Here is a 17353-nt window from a genome sequence, read left to right on the forward strand (position 1 = left end):
AATTTGGAGTCATCTTTTTCAATCTTCCACAGAAGTGAAAATTTTCAGTTCGAATAGAAACTACCAAGACTTGTATCTTGGAATTAGAAGCTTCCAGGGTTCACAATTTGGTGACTCTGAGCGGGTCTCCCTAAAAAGCAACAATAAAGATACAGTGGCTCCTCATTTACCATTACCCTTTTGATTGAAGTCACTCTGAGCTCCTTCCTTGTATTATGCAGATGGAAAAAATTGGGTACAGAGTGAGCCCCAGGAGGAATTTTCCTAGTTATTAAAAATAGCCACACAGAACTGTTTCCCTAAATTTCATTTCTCTGAAAATCCCATTCCCTCCTTTCTGCTTTGAGACTTTTGTCTTTTGGTTATTTTTTTTTTTTAAGATTTTATTTATTTATTTGACAGAGAGAGATCACAAGTAGGCAGAGAGAGATGGAGAAGCAGGCTCCCTGCAGAGCAGATAGCTGGATGCAGAACTTGATCCCAGGACCCTGAGATCATGTTCTGAGCCGAAGGCAGAGGCTTAACACACTGAGCCACCCAGGTGCCACTTTTGTCCTTTGGTTATTCTTAACCCCTCTCCTACTGCACCTTCTCCACTGATGCTCAGATGTAAACTCTGACTCATCATAATCCTCCAGTGACCTCACTTCTTTTTCCACCTTTTATCCCATCTACTTCCCTTTAGGGCAGAGCTTCTTCAAGGACTTGCTGCACATTCAGTATCTACTTCCTTCCTTCCCATTCATAAGCAGCCTCCTCCAACATTTCTTCTGTCCCTATTCCGTCAATAGTGCTTTTTGGATGGATGAGGGTGAAATGGGTCAAGGTGGTCAAAGGTATAAACTTCCAGGTATAAGATAAATAGGTCCTGGGGATCTAATTTACAGTGTGGTGTCTATACAATATTGTCTTATATATTTAAAAGGTAGATCTCAAAAGTTCTCGTGGTGATGGATATTAACTTATTATGTTAATTGTTTTGCATTGTATACATACAAAATATCATTATGTCATACACCTAAAACTAATACAATGTCATGTCAATTACATTTTCAGTAAAAGTAGAAATAAAGAATAAATAAAATTCTTTAAATCATTATAGAAATTATTCAGGGTTGAGGAAGAATGAGGTCAGCTACTTATTCTCAGATGGTTGTGGGAGAGGGAAAGTTCTTTGAACTAGCACCTTTTCTGTAAATTTGACATTGTTTCAAAATAAAAGGAAAATAATATGTTAGGTGTCTTATACTGTAATAAAGACTGTTAGTGCCCTGCCCATGTCCCCTTTACCCTTAATCCATGCTTTCATTCTTCAGCTGCCATGAGTGTAGGAGCTTTTGTGCCCAGAAACACCTGAGTGATTCATGCCACCTCCTTGCCCCTCCAGCTTCCCTCTTCAGCTTTGTGGTGACAACCAAGGCCAGACCAGTAGGGGGTACAATCATCCCACCCTTTGCCTCAAAGTGAGTAACGGGACAACTGTGCTGTCTGGTCCTTCTAGAGCACCCTGTGGATCAGGCCAAGAATTTATCTAAGCTCTGCATCCTTAGTTGACTCTTCATGTTGCCCCATCTTGCTGTCTTCACTCCCTTAAATGCTTTTCCTACAGAGCATACTCTCAAAAATCATGTGTACCTGAAATCCCTGTCTCAGGTAGCTTCTGGGAGTCCCAATTAAGACAGTCCACACTAGCTCAAAAAATGAAAGCTTTTATTATTAGCATCATGACAACACCAATAGATGCGATACCAATGCATGTATAATAGGTTTAGATATCTTATTTTATGGATATTTTGGATTTAAAGTCTCCTAACACCCTTATTTCTGCTGAAGTACACTTTTTAATATGGAGAATTTGCTATCTTAGTAGAAACAACAAAACTCTGAAAAGTAGTCACTTTAAGATACCACTTGTAGAATTTTCCCAGAACATCTAAGTGAGGTTATTGTCCTTATTGAGCTTGGTCCATTCTATCTCTTCAAGGAAGTCTTTGTGGAATTCCCTTCTTGAGCGGGCTGCTAAAACTATGGTTAGATTGGATTTGGGGATTCCAATTTTCTGTTGTCTTAGCAGCAGTGGTTCTCAATGAGAGTAATTGATGTTTGCATTTTTTATAGTCTCAATGACTGGAGTGTGACACTGTATTTCACATCCTGCAATGCAGGAGGCATCAAGCACAATGAAAGATCATCCCAAATTCAGCACCCAACATGACTATCAAATGTTCTTTTTGACACTCATGGAGATGAAAAACAAGGCTGTAAATATCTGAGCCATGCCCCTGTTTAAAAAAAAAAGAGGAAAGTAGTTTTTGCTAAGGTTACTGCAACATTTCATACTGCTGGATCCAATGGACCTTTCCATCCTTGCCTGACCTTTCAGTTGACTACTTCCACCATAACAACTACTGTGGGCAATCTTGACATTACCTTGTCTTAGTTTTCTACCATCTCACTGCCAAGTCCTCAGTTCTCGTTGCTAGCTACCCCATGCTGACCAGCTCCTAAATGTTTGAGTTCCTCAGGACTTTAGCTCACACTATACATGCACCTTAAACAATCTTATTCATTCCCAAGGCTTTCAATACCATTTCTACATACAACTTCAAAATTCATATTTTTAATTCCACACATATAACTGTCTACTTGCCTTGGAAACTGTGTTATGTCCCAAAACCATGCTCCTGAGCTCCATCTTTTCCCCAGAGAACCTCCATGCATAGCCTTTTTAGCTGGAATTCCTTTCTTTTTCCTCACTTCTCACTTTCAAACCATCATTCTGTCCTGCTAACCTTCACCAGGACTCTCTCTACTTCTCAAGACCTTGACCATTACCATCATCTTACTTGGACAACTATCTCACTGCAAAAGCTATAAATGACATGACCTTAGAGAAAACTTCCTAGTTCCCACAATTAAAAATCAAGTTTATGTGTCCTGTCCCTCTAGACATTTTACTTTTTCTTCATGGCACATCATAATTTTTATCTTATATAATTACTGTCTGATGTTCTATCTTCTGGCAGACAGACAGTAAACATTATGATGGCAGTGCCTATTTTATTCACCACTATATCTCTAGCAACAAGCACAGTGCCAGGTTACGTGAACAAATGAAATAATTTAGTTTTTTTTTCTGTCCCAAAGAGTTATGTTCTGTAAATGATAAAAGCATCATCCTATTGGCTTATATCCCATTCAATAATTTTATTTAGCTCTAAGCTTAATATTCCCTATAAATATACTACATTTGTGTTTTTCTGATTCATAAAATGTTGATTCCCCTAAGAGAAGATGCCTTTTCATCTTTGTTTTTATGGCTATTATGGAGATAACTCACAATTGGGCATTAGAAATAGCCAATAAATATTAAAGTACAGGAAAATGTTCAAAACATACATAATATAGTTACAGGTCACTATACGTCCAGACACAAAATGGTTTTAATTTCATCTTATAATACTTGGGACAATACTGCTGTCTCAAACTACTAGACATTTCAGTAAGAATGAGAAACTGATATATATATGTATCTGTACATATATATATATAAAACAAGATTTTTTTAACACTAGGCTATTTTCTTATATTAAATATTGGTAGTATAAAACGGTAGTATCTAAGATAAACTGTTACACTTGAAAATAACTATTTTGTAATTTTGAAATGAATTCAATGTGGAGGCAAACAGTTTTAAAAGGGTGATTGATTTAAAATGTGAAATGCTTCACAAGGTATGTAATTTACTGATCTTCTGCAGAGTTTACCTGAAGTGATCACTTATAGAACAGAAATGCAAAAATGTAGGAAGATAAAGTAATGTAAAGCAAAATCACAAACTAGAACTCTTACAAAATTGGTACACCATATGTAGTGTGAAATACAGATGTCAAATTGTTTGGGCACTGTTTTTTGATCACTTGTTAAAGAAATACATTATAATTAAAATATTTTGGTACCATTTAAATACTGTTATTCAAAAAATTCTAATTTTTGACAAGGATAGAATGTAATACCAGAGAATTTTGCCTTGAGTTTTGGAAAGTTTTTTTTCCCCTAAAAAATTAACTTTTAAAAATATGTATCAAAAAAGTGCAGCCTAATGTGATTTGTGAATAGTGAAAAATAAGCAATTGTCTTCCTTCATTAGGTTTTCCTAGTAAGATTAAGTTCTCATTCAACATGCACTCGTAGTCAAAAGCAAATTCTGGTTTCTTTGGTAGTATGTACAAATAACTTCATTCCACATCTGTCATTTCTATTCCATCACTTTCTTTAACATATACCACAGAACCCGAGGTCTTCTCTGAAAGAGATCCTGAGCCAATCTCTTTACTTCTTGTAAAGTTTTCTTGGTTTGTGTCTTCTAATCTGATTTTCTTGGTGTTTTGAAATAATCGAGTCACTGGTTCCAACTTGCTTTTCTCAGTTCCTTGCATCAAATGATCATCCATTTTTGAATCCATGTGCATAGCAGATACCTGAGTAGCAGATTTACTAAGGGAAAATCCCATGGGGATGGTTGAATAAATATAGTTTGCAGATACCTCTTTAAGTAGTGGAAACGTTTCTTCAACTTGATTGCTTGGAAAAGAAATAACAACAAGTGAATACAGTGGGAATTTCAACTAACCTCATGGCAATGCTTGTTTTCATGAAACATCATGAGGATGAAGCCAAAAATATAAGGCAAAATTGCCTTCCATCTCTGTGTTCACATTTTCTTTGTGGAAGGGTTTGCAGGCTCTATAGATTCTCTGAAAGTCTTTTTAAAAAGGAATTTATCAGGTTTTATGCTTTGTCACCTTTCAGAAAATAAAAGAACTTCTCTATTTAGTCCATTATATCATTTTTGCTATCAAAAACTTTTAACAAATTATTAATGGATTAAAGAAATAATTACTGAAGAAATACAAACAATTAGAATAGTATTAGCAATTATATACCAATAAATTAGGCAACCTGGAAGAAATGGATAAATTCCTAGAAACCTATGAACTACCAAACTAAAACAGGAAGAAATAGAAAACCTGGACATACCCATGATCAGCAAAGAACTGAATTAGTAATCAAAAATCTCTCGGGGCACCTGGGTGGCTCAGTGGATTAAGCCACTGCCTTTGGCTCAGGTCATGATCCCAGGGTCCTGGGATCGAGTCCCAAGTCGGAGTCCCAAGTCGGGCTCTCTGCTCAGCGGGGAGCCTGCTTCCTCCTTTCTCTCTCTGCCTGCCTCTCTGCCTGCTTGTGATCTCTCTCTTGTCAAATAAATAAATAAATTCTTTTTAAAAAAAAAAATCTCCCAACAAATAGGAGTCTTGGGCTAGTTGGCTTCCCAGGGTATCCTACCAAAGAAGTCAAACATTCACTCTTCACAGATCACATACTCTATTTGAAAAATCCAAAGGACTCCACCAAAAAACTGCTAGAACTGATACAGGAATTCAGCAAAGTCATAGGATATAAAATCACATTTGATCTTAGCCAAAAGGCAGAGAAGCGATAGGATATAAAATCAATGCACAGAAGTCTGTTACATTTCTAAATCCTAACAATAAAGCAGCAGAAAGAGAAATCAAGGAATTGATCCTGTTCACAATTGCACCAAAAATCACAAGATACCTCAGAATAAACCTAACCAAAGAGTTAAAAGATCTATACTCTGAAAGCTATAGAATACTCATGAAAGATACTGAGGAAGATGCAAAGCAATGGGAAAACATTCCATGCTCATGGATTGGGAGAACAAATATTGTTAAAAATGTCTATGCTACCCAAAGCAATCTACACATTTAATGCAATTACTATCAAAATACTACCAGCATTTCTCACAGAGCTGGAATAAACCATTCTAAAATTTGTATGGAACTAGAAAAGACTCCCGAATAGCCAAAGTAATATTGAAAGAGAAAACCGGGTTGCCTTTGTGGCTCAGTTAATTATCTGACTCTTGATTTCAACTCAGGTCATGATCTCAGGGTCCTGGGATCAAGCCCTGTGTCAGGCTCCACACTTGTGGAGGATTCTTTCTCTCCCCTCTGTATTCTCTCTCTCAAGTAAATAAATAAATCTGAAAGAAAGGTGGCGGGGTGAGGGGAGAGATGTGGAAGGGAGGGAGGGAAAGAAAAGAAAAGAAAAAAGAAACCAAAGCTGGGGGCATCACAATTCTGGACTTTAAGCTGTATTACAAAGCTCTAATCACCAAGGCAGTTGATACTGGCACAAAAACAGACACATAGATGAATGGAACAGAATAGAGAACCCAGAAATGGACCCTTAGCTCTGCAGTCAAGTAATTTTCTACAGAGCAGTAAAGAATATCCAATGGAAAAATGACAGACTCTTCAATAAATGGTGTTGGAAAAATTGGACAGCCACACGCAGAATGAAATTGGACCACTTTCTTATACCACACACAAAAATAAATTCAAAATAGTTGAAAGACCTCAAGGTGAGACAGGAATCCATCAAAATCCTAGAGGAGAACAGAGCCAGCAATCTCTTTGACCTCAGCCACAGGAGCTTCTTGCTAGACACCTCTCCAGAGGCAAGGGAAACAAAAGCAACAATGAATTACTGGGACTTCATCAGGATAAAAAGCTTCTGCACAGCAAAGGAAGCAATCAACAAAACTAAAAGGCAACCTACAGAATGGGAGAAGATATTCACAAATGACATATCAGAAAAAGGGCCAGTATCCAAAATCTTACATACTCTACACGCAAAACCCAAAAAAATCCTGTCAAGAAATGGGTAGAAGACATGAACAGACAATTCCCCAAGAAGACATACAAATGGCCAACAGACACATGAAAAAAATGCTCAACATCAGGAAACTACAACCAAAATCACAATGAGATAACACTTCACACCTGTCAGAATGGCTAAATTGAACAACTTAGGAAACAACAGATGTTGGGAAGGATACAAATAAAGGGGAACCGTTTTACACTTGGTGGAAATGAAAACTCATGCATCCACTCTGGAAAAAAGTACAGAGGTTCCTCAAAAAGTTAAAAATAGAGCTATCCTATGACCTAGGAACTGCACTACTAGGTATTTATCCAAAGGATAAAAACATAGTTATTCAAAAGGGCACCTGCGCCCCAACGTTCATAGCAGCAATATCCACAATAGCCAAAATAGGCAAAAAGCCAAGGTGTCCATCAACAGATGAATGGATAAAGAATACGTCATGTGTATATATATGTAATGGACTATTACTTAGTCATCAAAAATGAAATCTTATCATTTGTAACAATGTGGACAGAACTAGAGAGTATTATCCCAAGTGAAATAAGTCAGTCAGAGAAAGACAGATACCATGTGATTTCACTCATATGTGGAATTTAAGAAACAAAACAGACAAACAAAGGGGAAGAGAAGGAAAAATAAAACAATATAAAAACAGGGAGGCAAACCATAAGAGGCTCTTAACTATACGAAAGAAACTGAGGTTGGCTAGAGGGAAGGGAAGGGGATGTGGTAATCAGGTGATGGGCATTAAGGAGGGCACTTGATATAATAAGCACTGGGTGTTATATGGAACTGATGAATTGCTACATTCTAGCATTGAAACTAATAATACACTACATGTTAATGAAATTGAATTTGAATAAAAATTTTTTAGTTGCATTTCTATGCACTAACAATGCATAATCTGCAAAGGAAATTAATAAATCCATCTACAATGGTGTAAATAGAACAAAAAAAAATACTTAGGAATTAACCAAGGTAAAAGACTTGTATGATGAAAACTAAAACATTATTGAAAGAAATGAAAGAAGACATAAATAAAACATATCCCATGTTCATGGATTAGAAGACCTAATATTGCAAGATGTCTATATTACTCAAAGTGATCTACACATTCAGTGCAATCCCTATCAACATCCCAGTGACACTTTTTGCAGAAATAGAAAAATCCATCCAAAAATTCATTTGGAATCATGAATAAACAAAATAACCTTGAAAAAGAAGAAAAGCTGGAAGATTCACACTGGCCTAAAAGCAGACACACAGACCAATGTAACAGAATAGAGAGCCCAGAAATAAACCCTCAGATACATGGTCAAATGATTTTTGACAAAGGTGCTTAGATAATTTGATGAAGAAAAGGACAATATTTTCAACAAAAGGTGCTGGGGAAACTGGATATCCATGTGCAAAAAGAAAAACGAAAGAAAGAAAGAAAGGAATTGATATTTACCCAACACTATATGCAAAAATTAATTCAAAATGTATCAAAGACCTCAATGTAAGATCTAAAACTATAAAACTGGACACCTAGACAGCTGGTACCCATCTATTAATGTGGGATCCAGAGTCAGAAAAAACTTTTTAAAATCTCAAGAAGACCTTATTCCATGCCCCAGCTTTAAAGGGAATGACCTTGGATGTTCTAACCCAGGCCTGGGGACCAGCTTAATAGCAAGTGGGATATTTACCAACTGCTTGCTAGAACCTATCTGGGAAGGCATACAAACAGTGATTTTAGCCACTCCAATAGCAATCTAAGTGCCTAAATTTGAAGCCTGTATCCACTATTTCAGTCAAACCCTGGTCCCCAGTGGGAACTAACAATAAGGAACTGAAATCCCTTTATGAACCCAGAAAGGACCTCAAACTAGACTTGAAGATACAAGTCACAGATAACTCTTCTTAAATGTTACCTTCCCTTTAGCCCATCAAAATCATAGTCCTTATGGGTTTCCCTTTTCCTGCCCTCTCCTCAGAGTGTGTGGGGGAGTTCACTAAAACATCCCCTATCTCTCACTAGACCCCTGGCTATACTCGGTCTTGCATTGTGCTTTGGGCTTTGCCTCCTAAGTGCCCTAACCGGCTTTATATCTTCCAGAATAAAGGTCATCACATTCCAAATGGTGGATCAGGTGGAGCCTCACATAAAAGTCAAACCAGACACCTACAGGGGACCCCTTGATAGAATGAGATGAGAGGAACCCTGACTGCTAACCCATCCAATGCCCCTGACCAGCAGGAAGTAGCTACAATTGGTCATCAACCTTCTTCCCTAATAGCAGTTAGGGTTACCTCTTCAGAGGGGGAAATGATGAAGGATAGCTGGAAGGCAGGCGGGAGGGACAGGGGGCCCTCCCACCCTAAGAGAAAACTACCCTTAAAAGGATTTAACATCATGCTGAATGTCCTTAATACACTGAACTGTACACTTAAAAATGGTTAAGATGGTAAATTGTATGTATATTTTACCACGGTACAAAAAAAGAAAAAGTCCAATAAAGATACAGTACCTCTTAGTATAGATACCCAATCGGTCAGGAGATATGAGTGTGCAACATGGAGGGAGGACTTGGAAAGGTTCTGAAAGGAGGGAACCAAAGGTCAAGAGTTGGGCTTTAAAAGATGGACAGATCTCTCTGATGACATTCTAAAATGTAGGTATACCTCTTTCTTAGAGTTGGAAACTGAAGGTGAATTTTTTTCTCATCAAATATATATCTAATATTATCTTCGAATTAATAAAATTGTATTTCTTCTATTCTTTGGTCTGTCCTCTTTGATTACTTAAAAAGGAAGTCCTTCTGTTAAAAATGTATAACTTCAATCTAATTATGAGGAAACAATCAGATAAACCCAAATTGAGATATTATATAAAACAGCCTCTACTAAAAAATGTCAATGTATGAAAGACAAAGAGAAACTGAAGAATTGTTACAGATTAAAGAAGAATAAAGAGACATGATTTCCAAATGCAATGAATGATCCTTATTTGGGGAGGTGGGGGAGAAATGTATCGTAAGGGCCATTTCTTGGACAATTGGAAATTTTGAATATGGATAGTTTATTAAATAATAATATTGCATTAATGTGAAATGCCTTGAATCTGGTAACTGTACTGTGGTTATATTACTGAATGTTCTTGTTCTTAGGAGATACGTGCTGAAATAGGAGTAAAGGATCATATCTACAACTTGCTTTCAAATTACCTAGCAATAGATAGATATGAAGAGAAAATAAATGTGTTAAATGTTAATAATTGTTCAGTTTGGTAGGAAAGGATAAAAAATTGTTCAGTGTATTATTCTTGTTAAGTTTCTGTATGCTTAAAACTTCAAAATACAAAGTTGAAAAAAGCTAAAAATAATATACAATTGACACCTGAACAACACACATTTGAACCACATGTATGCACTTATATGCAAATTTTTTCAATAAATACGGCATAGTAATGTAAATGTATTTCCTCTTAGACTTTTTTAATAACCTTTTCTTCTCTGTAGTTTACTTATCATAAGAATACAGTATGTAATACATATGACATACAAAATATGTGTTAAATTTTTATATTATTGGTAAGGCTTCTAGTCAGCAGTAGGCTATTAGTTCAGTTTTGGGGGCTTGATAGATATATGCAGATTTTTTACTGCATGGGCAGGGGGTTGGTGCCTCCCACCCCTGCATTGTTGAGTCAACAATAGTAACAAAACTGTAAAACAACAACATACTGCATTTGAAATCAACAATGGTAACATACAGATTCTCAAACAGCACATTAAATTTCAGTTTAATAGAGGGATTGAGGAGGGATCAAAAGCAATAAGGTAGATTTGGCCCTTTGAGTCTCACCTTAACTTGTCTGGAATCTTGTGGACACGAAGGGAGAACAAGTGTATTTGGGGCCTCTTTGGCCTGACATTCACGTTGCTATTCAAGAAAAAAATCTTAAATGCATAAGGAAGAATAAAGTTCCATTAAAAACTAAATAAATTTGGACATACACAACAGGAGACTTGCCTTATCATTAAGGTATGCTACAAAGTGAAAGTGAAAAAGAAAGTGTACAGTTTAGTACAGGTGAAGGAACAAATAAAGGACCAACAGAACATGACAGAGTTCTAATCTGGACCTAGTTATGTGCCAGAACTTCACATATGGTAAAAGTGGCACCATACAACAAAGGGGGATAGAATAGACCAAGTTAGTAGAATGATACTGTGAATATCGACTCATCATGGGGATTAAAATAAAGCAGGATCCCTATTTTAGATATAAACAAAAGTAGACTCCAAATGCAGTAAAGACCTATATGTGGTATCATAGAACTATAAATGAAATTTTTTAAGTGTAGGACAATATGTTTGTCACCTTGGGTGGAGAAGGATTTATTGAATAAAAACTGAAGGGCTTAAAGAATAAGGAAGAAAACAGATGGACCTGACTACTCATAATTAAGCACTTCAATAAAGTATAAAAAAAGTTAAAATGATGGAGATTGGAAGATGTGCTATAGAAAGCAGACAAGGGATTTACAGCTAGAATATGAGAATAACTACAAACCAACAAGAAAAAAGGAAATCCAATAGAAAAATGGGCAAAGGGTATAAAGATATAATTCACAGATTGGAGAATCCCAGATAGATAATAAGTACATAAAGAGAATGTTCAAACTTACTAAGAATCAGAGAAATGCAAGTTTACTACCATCAGAATGGCATACTAGAAAGGTGGATAACATGGAGATTTAAGGAGAATATAGGATGATGGGAAAACCTGTGCATTGCTGGTGGAGTAATTTCTAGCTCCTATTGACATTCCACACATCCAATCCTTCAGTGAATCTTGTTTCTGTTTCTATACTTTCCCAGTGTATGTTCTTCAGACTGTTATCTGGAATGAGTCTTTTAAATCATGAACCAGATCTCATCAATCCTCTGCTCACCACTCTGCTCTAGGTACCATCCATGTCAGAGTGAAACCCAAATTGTCTACATGTTGAGTCACCAGCTGTGTTAGGCAGAAAAAAGGTCCCCAAAGATGTCCACATACTAATTCCCAGAACCTGTGAATATGTCACATAGCAAGGGGAAATCCAGGTTGCAGATTGAATTAAGGTTCCCATTGAACCAACCTTAAGGTGGCGAGATTATCCTGGACTCATCACTGGTGATCACGGGTCTGCATAGGTGAAGAGAGGTGGGAACGTCACTGCTAGAATGATGCAAGGTGGGAAGGACCTGACTGGCTATTGCTGGCTTTGAAGATAAAAGGACACCATGAGCCGAACAAAGCAGGCATTCTGCAGAAACTGGAAAGATAAGAAAATGGATATTCCCAGAGAACTCCCAGAAGGAATCTTCCAGCTGATCTCTTTTACTCTAGTGAGATCCATTTTGGACTCCTAACCTCCTAACCTCCTAACCACAAATATCATATATTTGTGCTGTTTAAAGCCACCAAGTTTGTGGTAAATTGTTACAGCAGCAATAGGAGACTGATATGCCAGTTAACACTGTGTCCTCTCAGACTCCTACCTCTCTCACTTATTCTGCCCCATGTATTCATTGCCATTCCTAAGTATATGCTGTGCCAACCCGTCTTCTGCTTTAGGGCTCATACGCTTACAGTTCCCTCAGTCTGAAGCAATTTTTAAATTTCAAACCACTGTTATAAAACAGACAAAACACATGGTTTTTAGATAATGTATAAAAGGCAGTGCAGGAGAGTAATCCCTGACAGAAAGGAAATATACGAGGTGAGCCCTGTAAGTGCTTACTGCCTGAAAATTTCAGTCTTCTGCACAAGGAGGGGGAACCCAAAGTGTGCCTGGTTATTTCAATGAGTTGAGAAGACAGAAATTCTTGTGGAAGGAGGGGCAGTGAGAGGAAGAGCTCCAGAAATGTGCAGAGGATTGGCTGAATACTAATTAGGAAACACATGTGTAAGGAAACTAATGAGGCCTGAGAAAGAACCACCAAAAAGGAGAAGGCTGAATAGTCTGTAGAGCTTGCACAGGGCCAAGAATGGCATTCCCACCAGCCTGAATGTAAAGAACTAATATATCGGGCATTGATCAGAGTTCTCAGAAAGGGAACAGATTAGCCCTAAAGAGTATTTGGACCTAACAAAGCTTAAAAGCAAGCTTCTAGGGACGAGTGGGTGGCTCAGTCGTTAAATGTCTACCTTCGGCTCAGGTCATGATCCCAAGGTCCTGGAATCAAGCCCTGCATCTGCTTAGCAGGAAGCCTGCTTCTCCCTCTCCCACTCCCCCGTCTGTGTTCCCTCTCTCACTGTGTCCTTGTCAAATAAATAAATAAAATCTTAAAAAAAAATTTTTTCTAAAGCATCGCTCTCCAACAGAACTTTCCTCAATTACTTAAATATTATCTATCTATTGTCCTCTATACTAGCCACTAGCCCCATGTGGCTTTGGAAGTTGAAATGTACATAGTACAGATGAAAGTTTAAGTTTTATCTAATTTTGTTTAATATTTAATATTATATAACCTTATTTATATTATATATAAATATTTAATATTATATAACCTTATTTAATATTTATCTAAGTTTTATCTAAGATAAATCTATCTTATCTTAGATAAATCTTATATATTTATATATAAATTATAAATTTAAATATAAATAATATAAATATATATTTTTAATATTTATATATAAATTATAAATAAATTATATATAAATATATATTATAAATATATAAATACATATACATGTGGCATTTTGAGTTTTTATTAATAAAAGTAGATAAAACTTAGATAAATATTAGATTTATCTAAGATAATATATAAGATTTATATATAAATTTATAAAATTATATATAAACATATAATTTTTATATATATTTTATATATATTTATATATAATTTTATATATAATTTATTTATATATATTTATAAATATATATAATTTTTATATATAATATATTTATATACACAAAACAGAGAGAACTCACAAGTTTGGTGGGGGGCAGAGGGAGGAGCAGGCTCTCTACTGAGCAGGGAGCCTGACACGGGGGGGCCCGACGGGGATCATGACCTGAGCCAAAGGGAGAAGCTTAACGGACTGAGCCACCCAGGCACCCCAAAATAGTCTTTCATAGTGAAGACTGTGAAATGATGGAGAGAAACTAAGGGAGCAGAAAACACAGGCCTTAGAATTACACAGGAGTGTCTGTAGCAGTTGGAGAGCACAGGTATATAAAAGGATTAGTTGAGGCAGGATGGAGCACTAACCACTCTTTGGACTTCTAGAGAGGGAAGAAAATATTCACTGTCTTGGGTTAGGGGACAAAGTTAATAAGAAAAGTGATAAGAAAAGAAAGGAAAGGAAAATCTTCATGCCCTGGTTTGGCCTTAAAATGTCCTTTTCCCTATAGTCTTTCCAAAGAATCATCAGTAACATCTAGATAGTGCACATAAATGCTAAAGCTTTTCTTATTTTTTCCCTTAGAGAAGTACTAACATGGGAGGTAGGAAAGTACTTTTCAAAAGATTTTATTTATTTTATTTAATTGAGAGACAGTGAGAGATTGGGAGAAGATGAACAGGGCAAAAGTCAGAGGGGGAGGGAGAAGCAGGCTCCCTGCACTGGCCTAGGATCCTGGGATCATGACGTGAGCCAAAGGCAGACACTCAACCAGGCACCCCTAATTTTAAAATCTAAAAAAAGAAATTTTAATTAAAAACATTTTAAGTTCGGGTGCCTGGGTGGCTCAGTGGGTTAAGCCACTGCCTTCAGCTCAGGTCATGATCTCAGGGTCCTGGGATCGAGTCCCGCATCGGGCTCTCTGCTCAGCAGGGAGCCTGCTTCCTCCTCTCTCTCTGCCTGCCTCTCTGCCTACTTGTGATCTCTCTCTGTCAAATAAATAAATAAAATCTTTAAAAAAAAATTTTAAGTTCTACACCAAACATGGGGCTTGAACTCACCACCTCAAAAGCAAGAGTCACATGCTCTACCAACTGAGCAAGTCAGGTGCTCCAGTTCATGTTTCTTTGTAACTTATTTTATCAGTTAGGCATAATTATATGTACCTCTTGAAATCTGTGACTTCTTTGTTTAAAAGAACAAGGACACTCAAGGTAAATTTTAGTGTCTAGCTATACTTACAAAGTATACGATAGCTGAAATAAATGCAAAAAAACTAGGAGATGTAATGGCACAAGTAATGGCGAAAGAGCAGAGATGGGGAAAACATATGGCCCTTATAATTAAATGTACTTCTACGAAGAAATTTGTTCTAACGTGTTTATGACTGCCAATATATTGGGGGGGTACTCACCTGGCAAAAACAGGAATTGTTAGTCTCTTCAAATGTGAAATTATTTGAAATACAGAGGTGCAAACTTTATCAAGATCATCAGAGAACAGCTATAAAAATCTAGTTACCTATTTCATCTGTCGGAAGAGACAAGCAGATAAAGCCATTAGAATTCAGAAGCCCTTGGGTTAAGACAGTTTATTTCATATTAAGAAATGTTAAAACTAGTATTTATTTTCAAGCCGGACTCCCAAAATTTGGCAGAGTAATGCAGTCCTCATTCTTTTTCACTAAAAAGCTAATTTCTCCACTTTTAGGTAATACGGTTAATTTTAACATAGATGGATGGCCAAAAATATTACACCTGGCTAAATTAAAGGAATGTTCCAAGACCGAAGGCTCCTACTCGGGAGCAGACAAATGTAAATGGTATTAAACAGGCAAACAATCAATACAATATTAAATATCAAGTGAGAGAGTATACCCTTTCCTCTTTTGTTAATCATCACCAGTTTTTCTGGAAAGGGGTCTTGGAGAAGAACTGGCATGTGGAGAAGGAATACCAGTCAGGAATCTGTGCCTTTTTGCATAGCAATGAAGTTCTGCCACTTCCTAATTCAACCATGACTGAATCGTGCAGGGTTGACCGGGTCGTGGGTTCGCTGGCTCCTTACCCGAACAGAAAGAACTTCTCCCTTCTGAGAGGATGCAGCAGCAGAACCCAACCTAGGAGATTCCCTGAAAACCGGCCCCTTGCCACGGCAGGAGAGCTCAACAACCTCCCACTGCCCAAAAGCAGCTCTGGGGAGTAACGAGTTCACTGAAAGCGGGTCCAAAACGGTAATATATCCCTAGGGGGGAAAAAAAATGCTACAAAGCGGCAATAGCGAAGCAGCAGGTGTTCTAGAGCCAAGTGAGGGAGGCTGGCGGAGATGCAGCCCTGCGCATGCGTGTTCTATTCAGGTGCGGCCGCAAGCAGGGAATTAAGTGGTGAAGAAGAGGGCAGCGGCTGGTTACTAGGAGACGGGACGCTCGTGTGGGAAGGCTAAGCGCAGCGTGGGCCTACGCCTGCGCGGCGCGGATGGACCACGAAGAGGCCTCTACTACGCACCCTGTACGGCGGGCAGGTGGACGTACGCGTCGCTACGTGCGTGGCTGCGCACGCACGGCTTCTAGTCCCCGCGAGAAGGAAGGTCGAGCCAGGTACGCGTGCGCACGGGAACTGGGGGCGCGCGGGACGGAAGCGGAGCGAAGGCGCCGGGGAGGTGGAGGACGAGCCCCCCTCAGGTACAGAGCGTGAGGGCGGGGCCGGCGGTGGCGCCGACCGACGCTAACCGCCCCCGCCTCCTTCCCTCTGGGTCCCTCCTTCCTCTGCCTCCAGAGGGGTGGGGCCAGGTTGATTTGGGGGTGGGAGGGGAGGGGAAAAGGGCGGAGGATGGAGACGGGGAAGGACCTGGATCCCTGGCACAGGCCAAAACTTGCCAGTCGTCAACATGAGCTCCGGGGAGGATGATGGGCGGAGAAACCCGGGGAGGGACTCGCAGCTCCAGGTAGAGGCAGCAGGGATGCGCCGGGTTGGGGTAAAGCAGCTCCTGGACCAGAAGGCCCTGCAACAGGGAGGATATGACGGGGATTAGGGGCTGAGGGTGATCTCTGAAGTGGGGATTCGCTGCTTGACGGCTGTGAGGGACGGTAGCGGGCTGAGCTGCAGTCCAGGGAAGCCCTCCAGGAGCAAACTTTGCCGCTGTTGTCGTTTCTTGGGCGCTTAGGGTTGAGTCCAGTTCCTATGGTGACCGCTTCGCTTCCTGTCGCAGCTCTCCGCTTGGTTGTTGCGGGGACTGTTTTGTTTAGAAAGCTTGGAGTGGAAGTGAGGGATTTGGAAGTCAAAGATTTGGTAGTTCAACCTGCCCTTTCTGACTCCCAGCCTCTCACTTCCAAGCCTCTTTATAGACTTTGGGAGGTGAAGGGCCGAGATTACATAGGCATTTGCATGAATATTTCATAAAATTTCAGTAGAAATTGTACACAGGAAAGGCAGGATAAGCTGGGTTTCGTATGAAAAAAATATTTGAGACTAAAGTAGTGTAACAGCGGCGATTATGGACCTGACAATTAAATATGCATAGGAATACATTGTTATTATTTTTTTAAAGGCAAGAATCAGGGCTTCAAGAACGGTTTGCACAGATGACACAGCCCCGGTGTTTTCCTTCTAACATTCCAGGATATTCGTTGTTTTAAATTTCCTTTACTGGTTTTCAGCATTTAAAGTACACTTTTAAAAAAAACCTATATAGAAATAAATGGAATAATACTGGTTTA

The 17353-nt window shown here is 38.5% G+C and overlaps 2 protein-coding genes across 6 annotated transcripts in view; one reads left to right on the forward strand and one right to left on the reverse strand.

Moving 5' to 3' along the window:
• Nucleotides 1-1693: 1693 nt before the first annotated feature.
• On the reverse strand, nt 1694-16230 carry C7H2orf15 (chromosome 7 C2orf15 homolog). Of its 5 annotated transcripts, XR_009405395.1 has the most exons (5): nt 15706-16230; nt 15053-15168; nt 11885-12061; nt 9267-9336; nt 4742-4765 (listed from the first exon to the last, which is right to left on the reverse strand). XR_009405395.1 is itself a non-coding variant. In XM_059406136.1 (4 exons), the coding sequence occupies exon 4, from the start codon at nt 4512-4514 to the stop codon at nt 4239-4241; it is 276 nt and encodes a 91-aa protein (XP_059262119.1). In that variant the 5' UTR covers nt 4515-4584; nt 11885-12008; nt 15053-15168; nt 15706-16230; the 3' UTR covers nt 1694-4238. The 5 variants fall into 5 exon arrangements, 4 of the variants coding, with proteins under 4 accessions (XP_059262119.1, XP_059262118.1, XP_059262121.1 ...); XM_059406136.1 differs by lacking the exons at nt 4742-4765; nt 9267-9336 and adding an exon at nt 1694-4584 and having other exon boundaries at nt 11885-12008; XM_059406135.1 differs by lacking the exons at nt 4742-4765; nt 9267-9336 and adding an exon at nt 1694-4584.
• A 5-nt stretch (nt 16231-16235) lies between these two features.
• TSGA10 (testis specific 10) overlaps nt 16236-17353 on the forward strand; it is a 75383-nt gene continuing 74265 nt past the window's right edge. The window contains exon 1 of the mRNA XM_059407647.1: nt 16236-16318. The gene's annotated coding sequence lies outside the window, so the exon portion shown is untranslated. The remainder of the gene's footprint in view (nt 16319-17353) is intronic.

Source organism: Mustela nigripes, chromosome 7 (genome assembly GCF_022355385.1).
Source record: "Mustela nigripes isolate SB6536 chromosome 7, MUSNIG.SB6536, whole genome shotgun sequence".
Lineage (NCBI taxonomy): Eukaryota > Metazoa > Chordata > Mammalia > Carnivora > Mustelidae > Mustela > Mustela nigripes.